Here is an 18,674-nt window from a genome sequence, read left to right on the forward strand (position 1 = left end):
ATGGGGCCGGCCCCTCTTGTCATTTCTTTTACTGTATAATTTTGAGTTATTTTCTTAGTGGTTGCTATGGGGATTACAATTAGCATTTTAATTTAAAACAGTATAGTTCAGGTTCATACTGACTTAATTTCAGTAATATACAAAAATTTTACTCCTATAAAGACCCATTTCCTCCCCTCTCCTTCATAGTTTTTGTCATAAAAGTTACATCTTAATAAGTAGTGTGCCCATCAACTCAGATGTGTAATTATTGCTTTGTGAAGTTGTCTTTAAATCAGGAGGGAGGGAAAGCCGTTTTTCTTGAGTAAACACTCCTTGGATTGATGCAAGCCAATAGTTAATTTCCAGAGTTCTGAAAAAGTTGATTCTGACTATTTTTGCCAGTTTTCTTGTTGCTATCATGGAGGAGAGAATTTTTCAGAATTCTTTAACCATGATTTTTGTTTAAATCACTCTCAGTGTATTTTTAATTTGCATTTCCCTTAGATGAAGTTAAACATCTTTCCTATGTTTATATTTGCTTTTGTGAGAGCTATATGTGTATATCCAGTGACCATATTTTATTATTTATTTTCCAATCGGTTTGTAGGAGTTAAGGAAATGAGCCCTCTGCCTTTGTATGAGTTGCAAAATTTTTCTCCATTTTGTGTTTTGTCTTTTGTTTATGGTGATTTTGTTTTTAGGTATCAGTTTTTTCTTAATTTATCTTAACATATCAGTTTTCATGTATCTATGAATTCTTTTATGGCTTCTGAGTTTTGTGTAATAATTTAAAGAGTTTTTTCCTCTCTAAGAATATTTTAATGATTCCCCAGTGGTCTTTCAAGTATTTTTTTAAATCAACTTTATCAAAATATAATTTACATACAAGAAAATGCACCTATGTTAATAATGAGTTTTGACAAATGTTACACCCATGTAACCATGACCACAATCATGACAGAGAACATTTCAATCACCCCCAAAAAGTTCTTTCAGGCTCCTTTGCAGTCATTCCCGCTTCACCACCACTGGCAGCACAAAATACTCTCACTTTTTTTCATTGTCTTTATATCTGTGATTATTTATTTCTCCCTTGTCATTTCTCATTTCACCCTTCTTCTTGAGTAAATTAGCTAATACTTTGTCTCTTTTATTTCATTTCATTTCAAAGAATAAGCTCTTTTATTTATGTATTAGTTATATCATTTTTCTCCTTTAAAATTAACTAGCTATTTGAGTAAGATGCTTAATTTTTGTTAAGTATATTAATTCTCCTCCAAGAACAGCTTGAGCTGAATTCCAAAGTATGAAGCGACTGTCTCACCGTGTTGCCTGCATTTCCTTTGCTCTGTTTTTGTGTTTCTTATGATGAAATTTAGAAAGTCAGTATTTTCATCTTCGCAGTTACTTTTATAAACTATGACTTTGGTTGGTATTTATAAAGTTAATTCCTGTATCAGGACCCATAAAATGGAGGCTGCCCCAGTGGTCTGGCCTCCGTCAGAAATCTAAACCTAGGATCTAAATCGAAATCTAAGCCTGCACTTAGGGGAACCACCTGTTAAGGAAACTAACATACCCCGAACACAATCCTCCAACTCAGCCTTAGGCAGCGTACCTTACCCTAAAAATGTAGGACCTGTACCTTACCCTAAAAAATAGGACCTGCGGCCTTGCGGTGAAATCCCTGACCTCCTAGCCGACCACGCCCTGTTTCGCGTTGCCTCTTTTAAGGCTCTGTAAAACTCGCTTTTGCCCCAGATCTCCCAGGAACAGGGCGCCGCTGCTTGTGAGGCACTGCACTCCCCCAGTCCATGGACTGTTTTCCCTTGAATAAAGGACATCAAACTCGTCTCTAAATTGTTTTAGTTTTGTTATTTGACAATATTTGTAGACTTCCCACCATGAGTGATGATGGAATTAACATATTTCCCTTTCCTCCTTTCTTTTTCTACACCAGCCAGCTGATTATCTTCCTTAGGATTTCCCTTTGTACCGTTAAATATACTTTTACTTCTGTCAGCTTCTAAAACGTTTAAAATACATTCAGACCAAGGTAAGTTGTTCTCAGAGGGGTTCTTTTTAGACTTTATTTTGCCCTTCTCTTGCATTCTCCTCCACCCTTGTGGCCTCACCTTCCCCGCCAGGAAGTCCCCAGCGATCTTAGCCCAAGAAAAGGAGGCTTCGCTGATTGGTGGGCAGCTGCTGCCTCCACCAGGGACAGAAGTAAATTTAGGTTCTGTCACAGACCGAGACTCTATCGGGAAAGCTCAGAACATCCTGCCAGAGTTCCCTGAAAATAGCATCAGTGAGCTTACATGGCTGGAGCCCAGGGCACAGCCCCTGCCTGTCCTTTCTCCTGAGGTGCCTAGACCAAGCTTAAGGCCCCTCTGGATAGTGAAACCTCTTTATGCATAGCTCTCCAGGATTATAAGATGACTGGGTTCCTGAGCATCCTCATCCTCTCATCTCAATATGGCAAAAACTTTCAAATTGCGCAGTTTCAGGAGAAAGCCTGGCAGAGACCTTAAAGGCCGTCCCACCCCCAGCCTGGACTAGCTTTCATTTACACTTAACCATGGCCACACCCTTACCATTCATTCCCCTTCCCTCACCCCCGGGGCTCCAGAGTTCTGGCCACAGGGAACAGTGCTACCAGATGGCCACCCCGTTGAGAAGAGCCAGCTCTGGTAAAAGTGATGTCTCCTGGTATTTGAAGATCCTTTGTCCTGCCAAGGAATAGTCTTGGTGCGTATATTCAGTTTCTGTCCTTACTCCTGTTTCTTCTCAGCCTCACCTCTCACCTCACCTTTAACTATTATCTCCCACCTCCCATTATGTGTTGTCACATCATAAGATTGTCACTTGTTTACAAGGTGTAGAGCAGAGAGCAGAAGGAACTTCTAGACCTATCAAACAAATGAATCTATACTTTCAGATACCATGAGAAAGGCAATAAATACTTTTGAAGAAGCCGTTTTGGTGCCCTTTAAATCAAACCGCATTGCAGTATACTGACCAAGGAATGAAACCACTTCCCCACTGGCAGGACAGGCAGGAGATCATTCTGTCTCTGGACCAACTCTGGAACAGAGTCTTTTCAGTCACAGGCCATGTCAATAGTCAAATTCGAGCCCTTTCCTTTCCCCTCAACCATCAAGAGCTCATATATCATAATTTAGAATTTATTTACCCCAGTGGTGTAATGACAGAGGAACCAGGATGGGGGGCTTTGCCAAGACACCTCAATCATATCCAAGCATCACTTTCCAGGTCAGAAAAGTCAAGACATTAGATTAGATCCTAGTCCCTAGTTGCTCTGGTATCTTAAGGATCTAGGGCATGGGCTGGCTGGCTGGATGCACAGAACCTGGGGATGGTCTCTGTGAGCGCACAACATGGTGAGCAGCTTAGCTAGGTGGACTCTGGCTATTAGGTGGATCTTGGGCTGGCTCACAGAAGGCTCCTCCATCCTGCTGCCCTCCAGGGGAGACGACTGTGGCATATGTCACAGGCTTGGAGCAGGTCAGGACCTCAGCAGGCAGAGGAGGTGATGAGGATGGGGCTAGGGGTGGGGGTTTCCCTGACGGGGGATCAAGAGGTAGGTTGGTGTAGGTGGTATTGTCGAAGGAGGGTGGAGACTCGAGCCTAACATATGGTACATCCGATGGCAAATCTACAGCCAGTCCAGAGTCACTGATGTGGTGGACCACTGAGGAGGGGGCCTGGAACAAAAGCAGGCAAATCAGGCAAAGAGAGAACCCTCCCTCTGCCCCAGTTCCCTTTGGTGGAAAGCCCAGGACCACACTGGATCTGTCTCCCACATCCTGAGCATGTCAGTGAGCAAGAAGGCTTCACTCTGAAGATTTTCAAGCCCCAAGGTCCTCCCCAAATCTGGGAAGGTGGGAGACTGAGGTGGGAAGGTGAGAGACAGAGGTGGGAAGGTGGGAGACCAAGGTGGGAAGGTTGAAGGCCATTGGGGCCAAGTTTACAGAATTTAGGAAAAGGGTTTGGACCCTGACTGGTTCCAGTCCTTCCTCCACCCCATCATCCTGGGGCCTCTCAGGGATCATGGCAGATGGAGGGTCTGGGGAATCTGGCTGGGGGCCCTCAGAGACCTCTTACCGTGCCTGGCACTCCACTGCTCTGGAATCGGCCACAGACGCCACGCCTGTTCCCTGGCAGGACAGCAGCAGTCTGCGTCCTGTGCTAGCTCAAAGCCCATCCCCTCACTCCCTTCGGAAACCTCTGAAACCTCCTTCCTAGTCCAGACTCACCGGCCCCACTCCCACCAGCAAATCTTTACCCCATCCGCCTCCCCAGCCTTCACTAATGCTTCCACCCACTTCCTGCTTCCGCAGCTCCTGGCAACCTGCCTCAGCACTCAATCTAGCTCCTGAAACCCTTTCCCCACCTCCTCCAGTCATCGTCCCCACTCCCACTGCCCACCCTTTCCAATTCCTGTCTGTCCCCAGACCTGCTCCCACTGAATCTCCTTCCTCCCCTCCACCCCTCAGCCACAGGAATTCTAGGGTCTGGGGCCCTTACTAAAGCCCAGACAAGCCCAGCTGTAGGGGAGCAGACCTAGATTCCCGGCCTCATCCGCAAGACTAGCTGACACAGGACCAGCAGGGCCGTGCAGGGATGGGCGGGTGGACAGCCACCTACCTTTCCTTTTGGCCATCACAGCAAACAGCACAGCTGCCGCCACCAGCAGGACCAGCAGGAGCACAGCGCCCCAGATCAAGGGGCTGCTGAGGGACAGAAAAGGATAGGCAAGCTTAGCCCTGAACCTGGCGAGAGCTCCTCACCAGGAATCCTGGAGCAGTGGCAAAGGCTGCAGTTCTTGATGAGCCATGGTAGGGAGAAGGAGATTTGGGGAATGGAATGAGACGGGCAGGCTCAGGCAGGGCAGAAGAGAGACACATCGAGGTATCCTGGCAGAAGGGATATCCCCCCGGGTTGAAGGGATCGTTGCTGAACTGGGGTACAGAGGTATGTCTGTCTGTCTGTCTACTGCCTGATCAGAAGTTCCCCAGGGGAGGAAAGAATCATAAGGTGTTCCTTTGATTTAGTCTGGGGCTCTAAACAAGCCATATCTTCAGCACCACGCTTTTCCCAGGTCCCCAAATACAGTTCTTGTCAGTACCTCTTATCCCAGCTGGGTTCCAAAGGGCTGGCACTGCCTTCAGGGTCTGAGGATGGGCCATCAGACAGACTGCCAGCCTTATAGGTCTCTTTCTCCTCCCCGTTCAGGCCAGGAGCTGAGTCAGAAGGAAATATTTAATGAGCACATACCCATTGTGGACAGGGTTCAAGGGCCTGTTGAGGTCTGAGGGATGGAGGAGTAGAACTGAAGAAGGAGAGGTCCCCAGTAAGAAACACAAAGAAGGAGGACTTGGGATATTCTTTAGGGGCCTCTCATTCTGGGGGTCAGGGAATGGCGCTCTTTATGTCTTTACCTGGTAACGAATATGCCCACTTTCCCCTCTACCGCCAGCCCCCACCCCTTTCGCTCTGCATTTCTTCTCCTCCACCTGTTCCCCTGTACGCCCTGGTCTTATCAGGCTGCTCAGACTGTGCAGAAACACCCACTGGGTAATCTGTGCCCACTTCCCCTCCCTACCCCAGAATAGGTTTCTCCACTTTCATCCTCAGTGGCGACCTTGTCTCATCCACATACCTGCACAGTAGAACTCTCCACATACCTGCAACTGTCCACATAACCTGCAGGGTGGTCGAGCCCCACCCCGAGCTCAGGATCTAAGGAACTCTGAGGTCAGTCCTAATATGACACAATGCCAACTGACCCTTGCTGAGAGGCTTGCTCAGACCCTGAGACTCAGTTTTGTAACAAGGCTTCCGTCATCTCTACAACATGCTCAACCTCTGGCTGGGGGCCCCAGGGTTGGTTTCTTTGGGCCTGAGGATCTATCTTGGGGACCTGGCCCATCCTTCTAGACCCTCTGGGATGGGGGCCTTGCCTTGTTCTTAGAAACTCACCATTCCTAATCCCCACCCCACGCCAAACCAGGAACTGGACCTGCTGTGGCCCCAATCTTGCTGCATATGTCCTGCCCTCTTGGTACTTTTTAAGCCACCTTGGACGAGGTTCTCTGAAGCTAAATGCTTGCCTGAGCTGCCATCCACATCCTCCCTGGATACCGTGCTCCAGCTGCCTGCCTGAACAACCATCCTCTGCGGCTGTTGGGGTCCCCAGCACCCGCCCCACTGCAGGGAGCCGTCTCCCTGCCCCCTCTTCCCAGTGCGTCTCATCTTGTCACATTTTACTCTTTAGGGAGGTATAACTTTGAGTTCCTAGACTTTAGACTTTAGAGTCAAAGAAGGAGGAGAACAAGAGATGACTAGGATTAATGGGACTATATAATATAAAATAATAATCATGGCCTTGAGATGAAAGCTATTCAATGACAGCTTAGTCCATCCTCATAATGAACAGATGGAAAAAAACCAAGAGAAAGGAAAGTGCCTTTCTTAATTTCATTATGTGAGGATTCGGCACAAATTACTTGAGAAAAAGAAGACCTGAAAATGAAAAAAATGTCAGCATCTGTGAGAGAAAGGTGGCAGGAGTCTCTGCTCCAGTGGGTAGCAGCTGACCATTTCCCTCCACAATATTTTTTTCCACAACATCCTGTTTTTCTGAAAAACAAGTTTTTTAAATACTTTAAATTTTTCTTTCAACAAATGCTTAGATGTAAGAAAGTTGTAGACTGTGAGAAGGAAACCTGTAGAAATAAAGTGCTTTCTATACTGGAAATAGGGTTGAGAATATTGGCTTAAATATTAATGACACGTTCCCCATTTTTAAAACAGAATGAGTTGAAGTAGTTCAGGCCTTGAATATACCTGCCTGTAGGTGAGGCACACACTACACGCTCAGTGAAGACTAATAAAATTAGATAAGATATGAATTCAGTAATTTTTAAGCCGTCAAACCCATTATTACAGGAATAAAAAACTGGAAGATATAAAAAATTAATTCCAGTTGATATGCCCAAATTAAAACTTTGTTTCAAACATTTCCAAGGAAAAGAAAGAGCATCAAGTATGTTGAAAATGCTGGAGGAGGAGGCCACGGCCATGATGGGGAAGGAGGATACGCCTTCCTTCCGGTGGGAGACCGCCTGTGCGGGAGGGGACAGGGACTGCTGTTTGACTGATTTATCTCAGACTTCTCGCCCGGTTTGGTTTCCGTTCCCTGAAGAGCTGTCAAAAGGATATCTCCTCCCAATTCCTCCCCCAGGCGGCCCCCACCCCCCAAGGACCCAAGAGCAGCAGGTGGGGGTGGGGAGGGCAGGTCAGAGGGTCAAGAGCAGGCCTGGGATAACTCACCGGCAGGGAGCACTTCCAGAGCGACTCTGTGCACCGTCTGGAGCCCGGCGGTTCCCTCCACCACGCAGCCGTATTCTCCTGCATCCTCCTCTCTCAGGGTCACCATCTCCACCTGGAGCAGGCCGCTCCCCAGGTCGGTGAGAAATGTGCGCCTACTCCCTGGGGCTCTGCGATCCACAGCTGAGGACACCAAGGTCTGGCATCCCTCCGGCAAGAACCGGCACCACACCTTCTCAGCCTTGATGTCCTGGGGTCGGTAGTGGCACTGCACCAGAATGGAGCCCCCCACAGGTGCCTGCAGCTTCTCAGGAAGGCTGTCAGCCCAGCCCTGGCCTAGGGAAGGAAAGCACCTGGAAATGCTAGGCAGCAGCTGGGGGCTCCTCCCAGCCCACCGATAACACAGGGGCACAGGGACCTAGAGGTCCACCTTCTAGACCCCACACATGTTACTGTTGCCACAATAAGGCCAATCATTCTTGGGCATGAAGTGAAGTATATGGGCCCAGAGTGCAGCTCCTTCTGAACTTACCTGTTAGTCCCAAGAGCAGTAGCAGGAACAGGTTGGGACCCATGGCTGGGCAGGGAGATGTCAGCTCTCGGGCTTGCCTGGGCACTGATACAGCATTGCCCTGGGGGCAGGAAACATCTGCCTCAGATAGTCACGTGTGGCTCTCAGTGACCACGGGGTGGGAGGCAGGCACTGGTGGGCCCCTCCATGGGTGGGCATAAGGAGCTCTTCCAATCCCTGGTTGGTCCAGTGCTCAGGAACTGACCCTGAGGGTGGGGGTGGGCAAGGCAGGGGAGAAGGCCCAAGGAAAGGCAGAAGCCTGGGGTTGTGCTAAGGGATTCAAGTGGGAGGAGGGTCATGGCTACCAGAGAGCAATAGAGAAAGAGGGAAGATGATCTCCAGGGTCTTCCCTGTGTAGAATCTAAGGATGCAGAGCTGTGAAGGAGGGAGGTCAAGGGTCTTACCCATGGTCCAAGGCATTCTGATTCTAAGTTCTCTCTGAGTGCCCCCACCCAAGCTTTCAGGAGATGGTCCTTCTCCTGCAGTACAACCTCACAACAGGAAGTCCCACCTTGATAGTGTGCCCTGGACCCGGCCTGACATCGTTTGTTGTGCTGGGTGCTCTCCAGACCATTTCAATGTGGACCCACATTCTCTCTCCAGTTCCGGGGATTGCATTATTTCTTCAATAATTACTTCTCCATTTTCTTTTTGTCCCCCTCTGTTTTTCTGGAACTCTTTAATTAGTTGAATATTGAACTTCATGTATTCATCTAACTTTCATATCTTTTCTCTCTCATTTTCCATCTTTTTGTCCACTCTTTTCTGATTTCTAGAAGATATCTTCATCTTTTTCTTCCATCTCTTCTATTATTGTCTTTTAAATTTTTATTCTTTAGTGTTTTTAATTTACAGTATTTCTTATTCTCCGAATGTTTCTTATTCACAGCATATTATTGTTGTTTCATGAATGCCCTATCCTCTCTGTTGGGAGACAATCTGCATGAAGATTTTCACATTTCTGCTTGGTCTGGGCCGTCTGAGCAAAGGGCCCTGACAAGCTTGGTTCCAGGGTAACTGAACAGCAAACATACCTTGGAAGCTAGAGACGTGTATCAGCTCCAGAGAGATTGGCTTACATCCTCCTGCCCCCCGCCCCGGAGAAGATCGTTTATGTTCCAGAGTAAAGGTCTCTCTCTCTCTCCAAAGAGGAAGATGGGCCAATATGCCAGACGTGCTATATAAGCTCTAAGTCTCATAATTTGGGGTTTCTTTCCTGTGACACAAGCTAATTGCCTGTACAGGAAACGTCTGGCCCTCGTTCCCATCGCCCTGTGCTGAATTGGGGTTGGGGATCCCACACAGACAGTGAGTAATAAACCTCCTGACCTGGGACAGCAGGAGGAGCACCGGTGCTCAGAGAGACGAGAGCGGGCAAGGTGGGGACGGCTGGGAGGGCACATTGCCCTGACCTGGATGATCTCACCAAGACAGGGGCTGGAAAATCCACCCTCTCCCCTCCCCCGCCCCTCCCTTCTCTCCTCCTTCCCTCTCTCTGCCTCCGTCTTCCTTAGGGAGCAAGGGAGTTGAGAATGGGAAACTGGGAGCAGGAGCCTCAGAAAGCCTGCTGGTGGCTGGTGTGATAAGCTGAGCCTGGTGGAAGTGGTGATAGGGTGACCATCTGTCCCTGTGGGCCCGGGACTGAGGGCTTCCCTGGGACACAGGACTTTCTGTGCTAACGCTGGCAAAGTATCAAGCTAACTAGACGGCTGGGTCACCCTGGTGGGTGATGTGGAAGTACTTCTCTCTGTCCTGCAAATATGTGTCAGGCTTTCTTTGATTTCCTTACAAAAAAGTTATTTTCACAGTAACCAGCCACCTGGGAGTGTTGTGTGAAGAGGAGACCTGTCCTCAATATTTAACCAAATGCCTAAAATGGATTCAGTCCCCTGCTGGGTGCCCAGGACAGAGGTGACCAGGCAGGATCCTGGCCTCCGGGGAGGTGTCTTATCGCTGGGCGTTAGAGAAGCAGAAGAAAGCCAGTGTTTATGGAGGACCTACTATGCGCCAGACAGCCGACCAGGGACTTTCACTAATGTATTTCTTTCGACCCCACAGAAACCCAGTGAAGTAGGGTCATTTTGTTTTCTAATAGGAGAGGACCCTGTGGCTCAGAGGAGTTAAGGAACTTGCTTAAAGTTTCTTAGTGGGAGGCAAAGCTGAAATGTGAAACCCATTTGTGAGACCCCTTTCAGTCTAGTGTGCCCCCAGTGTGCCCCTCAGTCCAACGGATCCCCTCATTGGGATCCAGGGCAGGGGATCCCAATGGCAATCCGAATCCAGAGGTGAATGTCTCCGACATGGCAGAGCAGGAAAGAGAAAAGGCCAAGCTCGCAAGAGGAGGAAATTTCCAGCCGCACGCCACTGCCAGGCACCCCTGGGTGCCTCCTCTGCCATCTCATCAGCACTGGGCCCCAGAGATGGCAGGAGGGAGGTGGAGCGGGCTCAGTTTGGGCTCAGCTCAGTCTTGGTGTCTAGACCCTGCCCAGGGACGAGATGAGGAAGTGTCACGTGCTGCTGAGTCAGGAAGGCCAGGGAAACGGACTGGACCAGAGTCACAGAGCTCGGGGGCAGGACCAGCAGAGCAGCCTCAATAGGGAGTGGGTGAGGCAGGGCCGGGGCAGGGCTGGGGGGTGGCGGGGAGTGATGTGTCGATGTGAGGCCAGAACACAGGGTTGCATCGGGGCTCCTTCCCAACGATTCAAAACCCCAAGTACCCACCCCCAGGTTAGAGGGCAAAGCAGCCATGTGCAGCTGTGGCCAGAGGGGATCCTGGGCTTCCACCTCTCTGAAGCCCAGGACAGAGAGCCCAGGATGTGGCCGACTCATTTCCTCCTCTTCCAGGCAGCCCACCTGGGGAAGTCTCCGTCCCTTACTCTTGATCCTGGTGGTGAGTGTGTATTGAAGAGAGAGGAAGTTCCTTAAGCTGCCCTGGCTGTTCCCTGTCCTGAATGCTCTCCCTATGATACGTTCATGGTTCACTTGCCTCCTCCCAGGGTTTCTTAAGTGGTACTTTTTTTTTTTTTTTTTTTTTGGTGAGGAGATCAGCCCTGTGCTAACATCTGCCAATCCTCCTCTTTTTGTTTTCCTGAGGAAGGCTGGCCCTGGGCTAACATCCGTGCCCATCTTCCTCTACTTTATATGGGACGCCACCGCAGCATGGCTTGCCAAGCAGTGCGTCGGTGCGCACCCGGGATCCGAACATGCGAACCCCGGGCCGCGGCATCTGAGTGCACGCACTTAACTGCTTGTGCCACCAGGCCGACCCCTTAAGTGGTACTTCTGACCACCCTTCAGAATTGCTTCACCCCAGTCCCTTCTGCACTCCCCAGGCTCCAACCATCTGACTGACTGATGTATTGTTTGTCTGTTTCCCTCTCCTCCCACCAGGACGTGGCTGTGTGTGGGCAGAAATCTTTGCCTGATTTGTTCGCTGTTCTGTCCCCAGTGCCTAGAATAGTAGCTGGCACAGGAAATCTGTTGAATAAATAAATGAATACATGAGTAGGAGTGAGCTAAAGGGAAGGGCACCTTGAATGCCAAGTGAAATTTGAATTTCCAGGCTCTATTGGGGACTTCTGGTAAATCCTTTTCCTTCTGGGCCTCAGTTTCCTTTCAGTGAGGGGCTTGAACTGGTAGCTCCCAGCTCAAGTATGCTGCACTCTGTAACCCAAGCCCTTGTCATTTCTCTGGAGGGGAAGTAACATGAAGAAAGCAAAGCTCTAGGGAGACCAAAGGATGAGTCAGCTGGGAATTGGATGGACTTGGGGGTGGGGATGTGGGGGTGGAGGGAGGCCAGCAACAATCTAGGGGACTGATGGATGGGAGGCAAGAGGAGACGAAGACTAGACTCTAGAGAAATTCCAGAGGAGGAGGCAGGACTTGGTAATTAGCTCTAGAGAAGGGAGAGAGACGAATAGAAAGATTGGCTGGTGTGGAGCCTGTGAGAATGGAGGGACATGGTGTCCTAAGACCTAGGCCCCAAGGAGCCAGACCTTTTATCTTTCCCTCATCCAAATTCATTCTCCTAGCCCCGCAGCAAAAGAGAAGGCCTTCTCGATGCCCCAAATCATCCAGGTGAACATGAAATCTTGGATTCATTTGTGAGAGTGTTTAATGTCCAATGTCTAGAAGTTGATAGATGTCCCTCCCACCTTCCAGTCACACACACACGCACACACACGTGCACACACACACACACACACACACACACCAGCTTCCAGGGTCCAGGAGAAACCGGGTACAGGCAGAGTGGCCTTTTCCAAAGCAGGCCCAGGAGTCTTGGTGGCCGAGAGGTGAGTGTGCAGACTGGGGTGGTCTCTGCAGACCTCTCCCAGGCCTCTCCTTCCATGTGGGGTCCTCTTCTCTCATGTGCCTCTCTCCTCTGCAACAGACCGAGTACTCACACGGCCCCTCTCAGCCCCACCTCGCCGTCCCTGCCCAGTCCACCCCCAGCCACCGCTGTGCTCTCCAAGCTCACCTGTCAGAATTTGGAGCTGGTTGTGGCCATGGTCCGGCCCACTGGCTGGGGGTGTCCCCTGTTTCTGCCCATGCCAGGCCGCAGCCCAGAGGGCGCTGGCTGCTAACAGCTTGCTGAGAAAGATGCAGACCAAGAGGAGAAGGATGGACGTGGGCAGGAAGGGGATCTCGTCTTCTGCAAGGCTCCTTGGAGAAACAAGGAGGGCATGTGGGAGGCCTTGAGGGGGCCTACAGACTGCAATCTGCCCTCAGAGAAGGAATGGGGAGACACCAGGAGCTTCCAGGGGCTCAGGGTACCTCCTCATCCAGTGCCGTCTCTGGCGTGGGGCTTTGTGCAGCTTAGGGGAGCCTGTGGACAGGAGATCTGAGTTCTAGGTATGGATCTGCCTGCTGAGCGCATTTAAACACATCACCTTCCCTCCCTGAGTAGTTTTCTGTCATACATGATGGTATGGTATGGGGTGTGTGTATGTGTGTTTGTGCATGCCCATGTGAGCTCCGGTTATATTAACAATGTTTAAACGCCAGTACAGAGGCATGAACCAATCAAAATTGATTCTGGTCCTGTCAAAGGAGCAGGGGTTTGAGTGTCCCAGTTTTGTACTAAAGTACTAAAAGTTTCACTGTTGCTGAATTGTGGGGATGTCCGAGGGCTGCCAGGGGAGGGCCGGGAGGCTGACCATTCAGGAGTCTTGGAGCAGCAGCTATTTCCAAACTGTTATGGAAGAATTTCAATATTTTAACAACTGGCACCATCATGCCAACACACACCGGCTGGTTGGAGGGGCATATAGACAAGATCCTATCCATGCCCTTTCAGGCTCTAACCGCCTTGGAATTTTCCCCACCCCATGCCTGGGCTCTGCAGGGTGGAAGTTTGCCCAGGGACAGACCTGTCACTGTACCTGGAGATGCTGTGCTCCACCTGGGCATCCTCGAAGCTCTCAGATTCCTTGGGGATCCAGAGATCAGCGTCCTGGTGATCCAAGGGGTCTGTGGGAGACAAAGCCTGTGAGCTTCTTGTCCGCTCCTCCTTGAGGCAGCCCACCACGGCAGGGAGGACCCCTCTGGGAGGGGTGAGGCCCCTGGGCTCTGGTCCTGTGCAGATCAAGTTGTTAACCTCTATGAGCCTCAGTTTCCTCACCTATAAAGTGGGGTAATTAGGAACACCTCCTTAATCTTAGTGTTGCAGGATTCCGTGAGAGCACCCTATAGTCCCCAGCATCTCCTAGGATCTCAGTAACTGCAGCTCACACTGTCTGATCACACAGGGTCTTTGGGAAGATCAAATGGAATGATGGACGTATTTAAAAGTCCTGTGAACAGTCAAGCTGTTGACTGTTGAATGAATTATTGGTAGTATTATTTTCCTGCCAACCTCTTGGGAGTTGGCTGAGCCTTAGACTCTGATAGGGCTGAAAATTCGTGTCTCCTCGTCCCCTACTCCCTCTTCCCACTTAGAAAAGTGGTGGAGGTGGGGTTTGCGTCTAGGGCAAGGGGTCTCCCCTACCCTCCCCAGACAAGGGATATGTAACTCCAGATTTGTTCTCCTTTGGGACACAGTCACATTCTGGAGACACAGGCAGAAGGCTTTCCTGGAGGACATCCCCTGCACAAAGCTCAGGAGTGAGGAGGACCCCACGGCCGCCCTGTCTCACCTAGTCAAGCCTGGAATGAGGATCCCACATCAGTTCAGCAGCAGGAGGCTGGGGCATGGGCTGTCACTTACCCCCAAGGACTCGTAACTCTCTCATCTCATTTGTGCCTCATGGGAACCTGCATGTGGGGTCAGCAGGACAGACACCATCATCTCTATTTGAAGATGAAGAAATGGAGGCCCAGAGAGGTGAAGCACACCGCTCAGGTTCACAAGCAGAGTGCCTTTCTAAGGTTGTTTTTCTGTACTAGGTTGGTGCTTAACTTATGTTGGTGGGTCTGTTGGATGGTTGGATGAGGGAATAAATGAATCGCCTCTTACTCCTTAAGGACCACCTAGAGTGCTCCATCCTAACTGGATGCCAAATGAATAAAGCTCCTTGGAGAAGCAGGACCACAGTGCGCTCATACGGTGCCTTGTGCAAATTAGAGAATGGTACCCTTCCTGCAAGCGCTGTAGTCCTGCACCAGGGAGCAGAGCCTGGCAAGAGGCATCAGGGCTGCATTGTGGCCCCCCGGTGCAGTAAGCAACCTGCATAACCATCCATGGTGGCCCCGAGTTGGGGGACAAGATTCACACTGTGGGTTTTCCCAGGGTCCCTGAAAGTCCAGAGGGTGGTCCGGTGCACAGACACCAAAGACATGAGCTCCAGCCCAGAGGTGGGCCAGAGGTGTAGTCAGCTGCCCACTCACCAGCCAGCACCTCCACCAGGACCTTCCTGAGGGTGTCAGCCTCGCCACCATGGAGGCTCTGACACTGGTAGAGGCCAGCGTCGTGGGCTTGAAGATTCCGCAGCGTAATGGTGAGTGTGCCACCCAGGGCATCATCCGTGATGACCGTGCTCCCATTCCGCCTCTTCAGGAAGGACAGCAGCCACAAGCTGTGGGTACTGACTACCTGCTGACACGGGCCGTCTTCACCCAGCTGGCGACACCAGGCTTTGCGTCTCCCCCAGTGCATCACGGAGTTGTAGGGGCAGAAGACCTTCAGAGACCGGCCTGCCATGCCCTGGAACACCGTGGTGTTGTGGGCTCGGGACAGCTCTGGGGAGGAGACATTCATTCACTGCTTCACTCATTTAGCAAATATTTATCGAACACCCACTATGTGCAGTGAACAAAAGGACAGAAATCCTCCCTTAAGGTTCTCAGGTTCTCGTACAAGTTGGGAGAAGGTGGCACAGCTCAGGCGTGTGTTTGCGGGAAATGGGGAACCAGGAACCCCGGGTCCTGGACCTGGCTTTTTCACCATTGGACTTGCTGGACATCTTTGGAGAAGTAATGGACCCTCTCTGGTCTTATTTACAGACACACTTGTCTTGAAGTTCCCTCCAGTTCTATTCCGCACATCTTCTCTTTATCACGTGGGACCAAGACCCCTCCTGTCCCCACTCCATCTCAAGAAAGCAGGGCCAGTGGCCCTCTCCAGCTCGGGGCTGGGTCCAAGGGGGCTGGGCTGGGCATCCCCTTGCTGCCCCGGCCAGGCTTGCTTCCTCTGCAGCTACCCACGCTGGTACAGGCTCAGCCTCCTCCTCCTTCGTGACCCTAGCTCCCAGCTTCCCTATTTCTGTGGCTTTGTTCCCCTTTTAATAAGGACTCGTCTCAGGGCTATTTTGGGGGAGACATGAGGCTGCTATTTTGGGACCCTCCCTGGGGTGGGGGAGATGGGTTTAGAGCACCAGCCTATCGCCAGTGCAGGGGCTACAGGGGAATCCCCCAGACCCCTCTGCCTCAACTTCCCCTCTCTCGGCTCGCCCCTCACCCCCTTGTCAACCATATGGTGACAGAAGCTTGAAAGATAGCATTGGGGAGCTGGTGGCCTGCCTTTTGGAGCCAGACAGACCTGAAGAGCAATGCCCCCTCCACATGCCACCCTGTCCGTCCCTCTACCTCCAATCCCCCCACCTTCCCCCACTCTACCCTCAGCTGAGAAGCTGCAGGAGCAAGCCTCCACTGGGACAGTCTCTCCTCTCACCCAGCTTTGCCCACTGCTCTGGGGGAGCAGGAGGCCCCCTCTCCCAGTGGGAAGAGGCAGTTGTATGTGAGAATCTGGAGGTCAATCCCCCCAACTCAGTGACAGAACTCTTCAGTCCCCTCACCTCCCATCCAGGGCCGAGGACAAGAGGGCCTTCAGCACGGGAGGGGGCACCCGGGAGATGCAGGTACCAGTCCTGAGTTCTTGCCTCCTGCCCTTCCTCCCTCCCAACCCGCCACTCTTCTGGGGCTTGTCTTATGCTTAAGCGGTTCATAATTTTAGGGGCTCTTACCAGTGCCCCCCAAAACTTCCCCCAACTGCTAGCTAGTGCCTGAGATGCCACCATCAGAACTCCTTCCTTTTCCAAGTGGCCAGAATCCACCAGGCCCTTATGTCTCCACATGCATGAGGAGTCTGACAGCGGGTTCTGGTACTGGGAGGGAGCGCATGAGAAATATGGGGCGGGAGGCATGCAGAACATGCCTAGGCTTCAACCGCCTTCGTGGTGCAGCTTAGTGCTCCCCACCCACCCACCATATACTCCGGGAAGGGGAAGGAAAGAAGGCATCGACGGCGGAGGGAGGGGATACTACCTGCGACAGAGAGCAGGATGAGCAGCGGGAGAGGCTCCATGTCACCCTTCCCCTGCGGAGGGCAGACGCAGGGCACCTTGTGCAAGAGCTTGTCTTTTCCTGGACTGCAGAAAGGAGAGGGTCAGGCGCTGCCCACGGGAACCGGCTCCTGGGGATTGAGCAAGAGTCGGGACTGGGATCTGGCTTTATGATGCAGGGAGGGGGTGCGGGGGTGGGGGAGGAGGGCAGAGGAGGAGCCGGCCGCTGCAGCCTGGCAGCAGGAGGCTGAGGATCCCAGACCTCTGAGAGCCCAGCCCGTCCTCCCGCCTGTGCCAGCCAGGGTCACTCCCCACATGCCTGGGGCTGGTCAGGGCCCGAGGCTACTCGGCCTCCTTGCAGAGCCTAGCGCAGGGATCACTGTCCTCACGGGTGTTCAGACCAGCTGCAGGGCCTGCCATCCTCCGGTTCCAGCCCTGCAGGGGATGGAGAACAGCAGCTCCTCTTGGAGTCCAGGACCCTCCCCCAGCCCCTCCTAGTCCTTCCTTCAGGGCCGGCATCCTTGTAGTGTGAGAGCAATTAAAGAACGTGGCTCTGGAGTGGTTTCAAGTCCCTCCTTCCTCACTTCCTGTGTGTGCAACCACACATTCATAACCTCTCTGTGTCTCAGTTCCCCTATCTGTAACATGGGAATAACAATAGTGCATAGTGTCGTTGGGAGGATAACATGGATTTCTACAGGCAAAGTGCTTTAGAACAAGGCCTGACACGCAGTAAGCACCCAACAAATATTAACTGGGACTATTATCCTAGTTAGCAGGGAGAGAGAGAATGGGCTGTCAAGAATTTTCTCTGCCACCTGGAATCTCCTGCCCAAGTTGAGTCTCGTTTGCACAGTTGGGTGCCTCCTGTGTACACATGCTCACGTGGGCATTGTTTTGTGCACACACACACCTTGACCTCCGGACCATCCTACGGGACAGGATGTGACATTTCTTGGTGTTCCTGGGGTGGGGTGTGCTTTTTCCACAAGTGCGGGTCCTGTGAAGGGTAATCCAGGCACAGGGATCTGCATGTGCAAAGGCACAAAGGCGAGTCAGGGATGGGATGGGGATTGTGAAGCAATTTCAAGGGGCAGGAAATTGGGTTGTGCTGGGGAAGTAGCAGGAGAGGCTGGAGGAGCCCCCAGGGACCTACGGATCATCAGAGCCCACTCTGGTTTTCTGCAAGCCTTCACTGATTGTTCTTTTATTCATTTCCTTACGCATATTTACCGTGCATCTACCATATGGAAGGGAATGTGCTTGGAGATGGGGAGTTAATGGTGGACATAAGACAGTCCTCCACTTAGAGAGCCAACTGCCCAGCTTTGACCTGGGCCTGGGGAATAAAGCCTCTGAGACCACCTAAAGATCACTCTGTAGATACCCTTCTAGACCTTTTTTTTGGTAAAGTCAGGATCATTGGCATATCATTGAGATACACAAAAATTCACCCCACTAGGGTGTCCAGTTCTATGCATTTTGATAAACTCATATATCTATGTAACAACCACTGCAATCAAAATATAGAACATTTTTATCAGCCCAAAAGAGTCCCCTTGTGCCCCTGTTAGCCAATCTCTTCCTCTCTAACCCAGGCCCCGGCAACTGCTGATCTGACTTCTGTTCCTATAGCTTCCTGCCCTTTCTAGAACGCAGCATGTAGCCTTCTGAGTCTGGCTTCTTTCACTTAGCATAATGCTTTCAACGTGCATGTAGTTGTGCTTCTCAGTAATTCATTCCTTTTTATTGCTGAATAGTGTTTCATCGTATGGATGAACCACAGGTCATCTATCCATTCACCAGCTGATGAACATCTGAGTTGTTTCCAGCTTGGGGCAATTATGAACAAAGCCGCTATAAACAGTGACGTACGTGTATATTTTGTGCGGATGTATGTTTTCATTTCCCTCGGGTAGAATCCAAGGAGCAGGAGAGCTAAGTCATGTGGTAGCTATGTGTTTAACTTTATGAAAGCTGCCACACTGTTTTGCGAAGTGGCTGTATCATTTTTGCATCCTTGCCAAGAATTGATATTGTCATGTATT

General features: G+C 51.0%; 2 protein-coding genes across 2 annotated transcripts; both read right to left on the reverse strand.

Moving 5' to 3' along the window:
* Window positions 1-3,150: 3,150 nt before the first annotated feature.
* TREML1 (triggering receptor expressed on myeloid cells like 1) lies at window positions 3,151-7,938 on the reverse strand. The gene is made up of 6 exons (XM_004424168.3): window positions 7,868-7,938; window positions 7,339-7,671; window positions 5,132-5,246; window positions 4,651-4,736; window positions 4,108-4,160; window positions 3,151-3,707 (listed from the first exon to the last, which is right to left on the reverse strand). Exons 1-6 carry the CDS (start codon window positions 7,908-7,910, stop codon window positions 3,393-3,395), a joined length of 945 nt encoding a protein of 314 aa, XP_004424225.1. The 5' UTR covers window positions 7,911-7,938; the 3' UTR covers window positions 3,151-3,392.
* Window positions 7,939-12,110: 4,172 nt separating this feature from the next.
* Window positions 12,111-16,749, reverse strand: TREM2 (triggering receptor expressed on myeloid cells 2). The gene is made up of 5 exons (XM_087437868.1): window positions 16,610-16,749; window positions 14,735-15,085; window positions 13,291-13,378; window positions 12,387-12,571; window positions 12,111-12,290 (listed from the first exon to the last, which is right to left on the reverse strand). Exons 1-5 carry the CDS (start codon window positions 16,647-16,649, stop codon window positions 12,274-12,276), a joined length of 681 nt encoding a protein of 226 aa, XP_087293994.1. The 5' UTR covers window positions 16,650-16,749; the 3' UTR covers window positions 12,111-12,273.
* Window positions 16,750-18,674: the final 1,925 nt, after the last annotated feature.

This window comes from Ceratotherium simum, chromosome 13 (assembly GCF_057802395.1).
Source record: "Ceratotherium simum simum isolate JZ-2026a chromosome 13, ASM5780239v1, whole genome shotgun sequence".
NCBI classification, from domain to species: Eukaryota; Metazoa; Chordata; class Mammalia; order Perissodactyla; family Rhinocerotidae; genus Ceratotherium; species Ceratotherium simum.

Coding starts and splice junctions, on each gene's coding strand:
- TREM2 (XM_087437868.1), bottom strand. CDS start 16,649: ATGGAGCCTCTCCCGCTGCTCATCCTGCTCTCTGTCGCAG. Junction 15,086..16,609: donor CATCCTGCTCTCTGTCGCAG/GTAGTATCCCCT, acceptor TCTCCTCCCCAG/AGCTGTCCCGAGCCCACAAC. Junction 13,379..14,734: donor CCTGGTGGAGGTGCTGGCTG/GTGAGTGGGCAG, acceptor TGTCTCCCACAG/ACCCCTTGGATCACCAGGAC.
- TREML1 (XM_004424168.3), bottom strand. CDS start 7,910: ATGGGTCCCAACCTGTTCCTGCTACTGCTCTTGGGACTAACAG. Junction 7,672..7,867: donor ACTGCTCTTGGGACTAACAG/GTAAGTTCAGAA, acceptor TTCCTTCCCTAG/GCCAGGGCTGGGCTGACAGC. Junction 5,247..7,338: donor TCTGGAAGTGCTCCCTGCCG/GTGAGTTATCCC, acceptor CTTCTGACTCAG/CTCCTGGCCTGAACGGGGAG.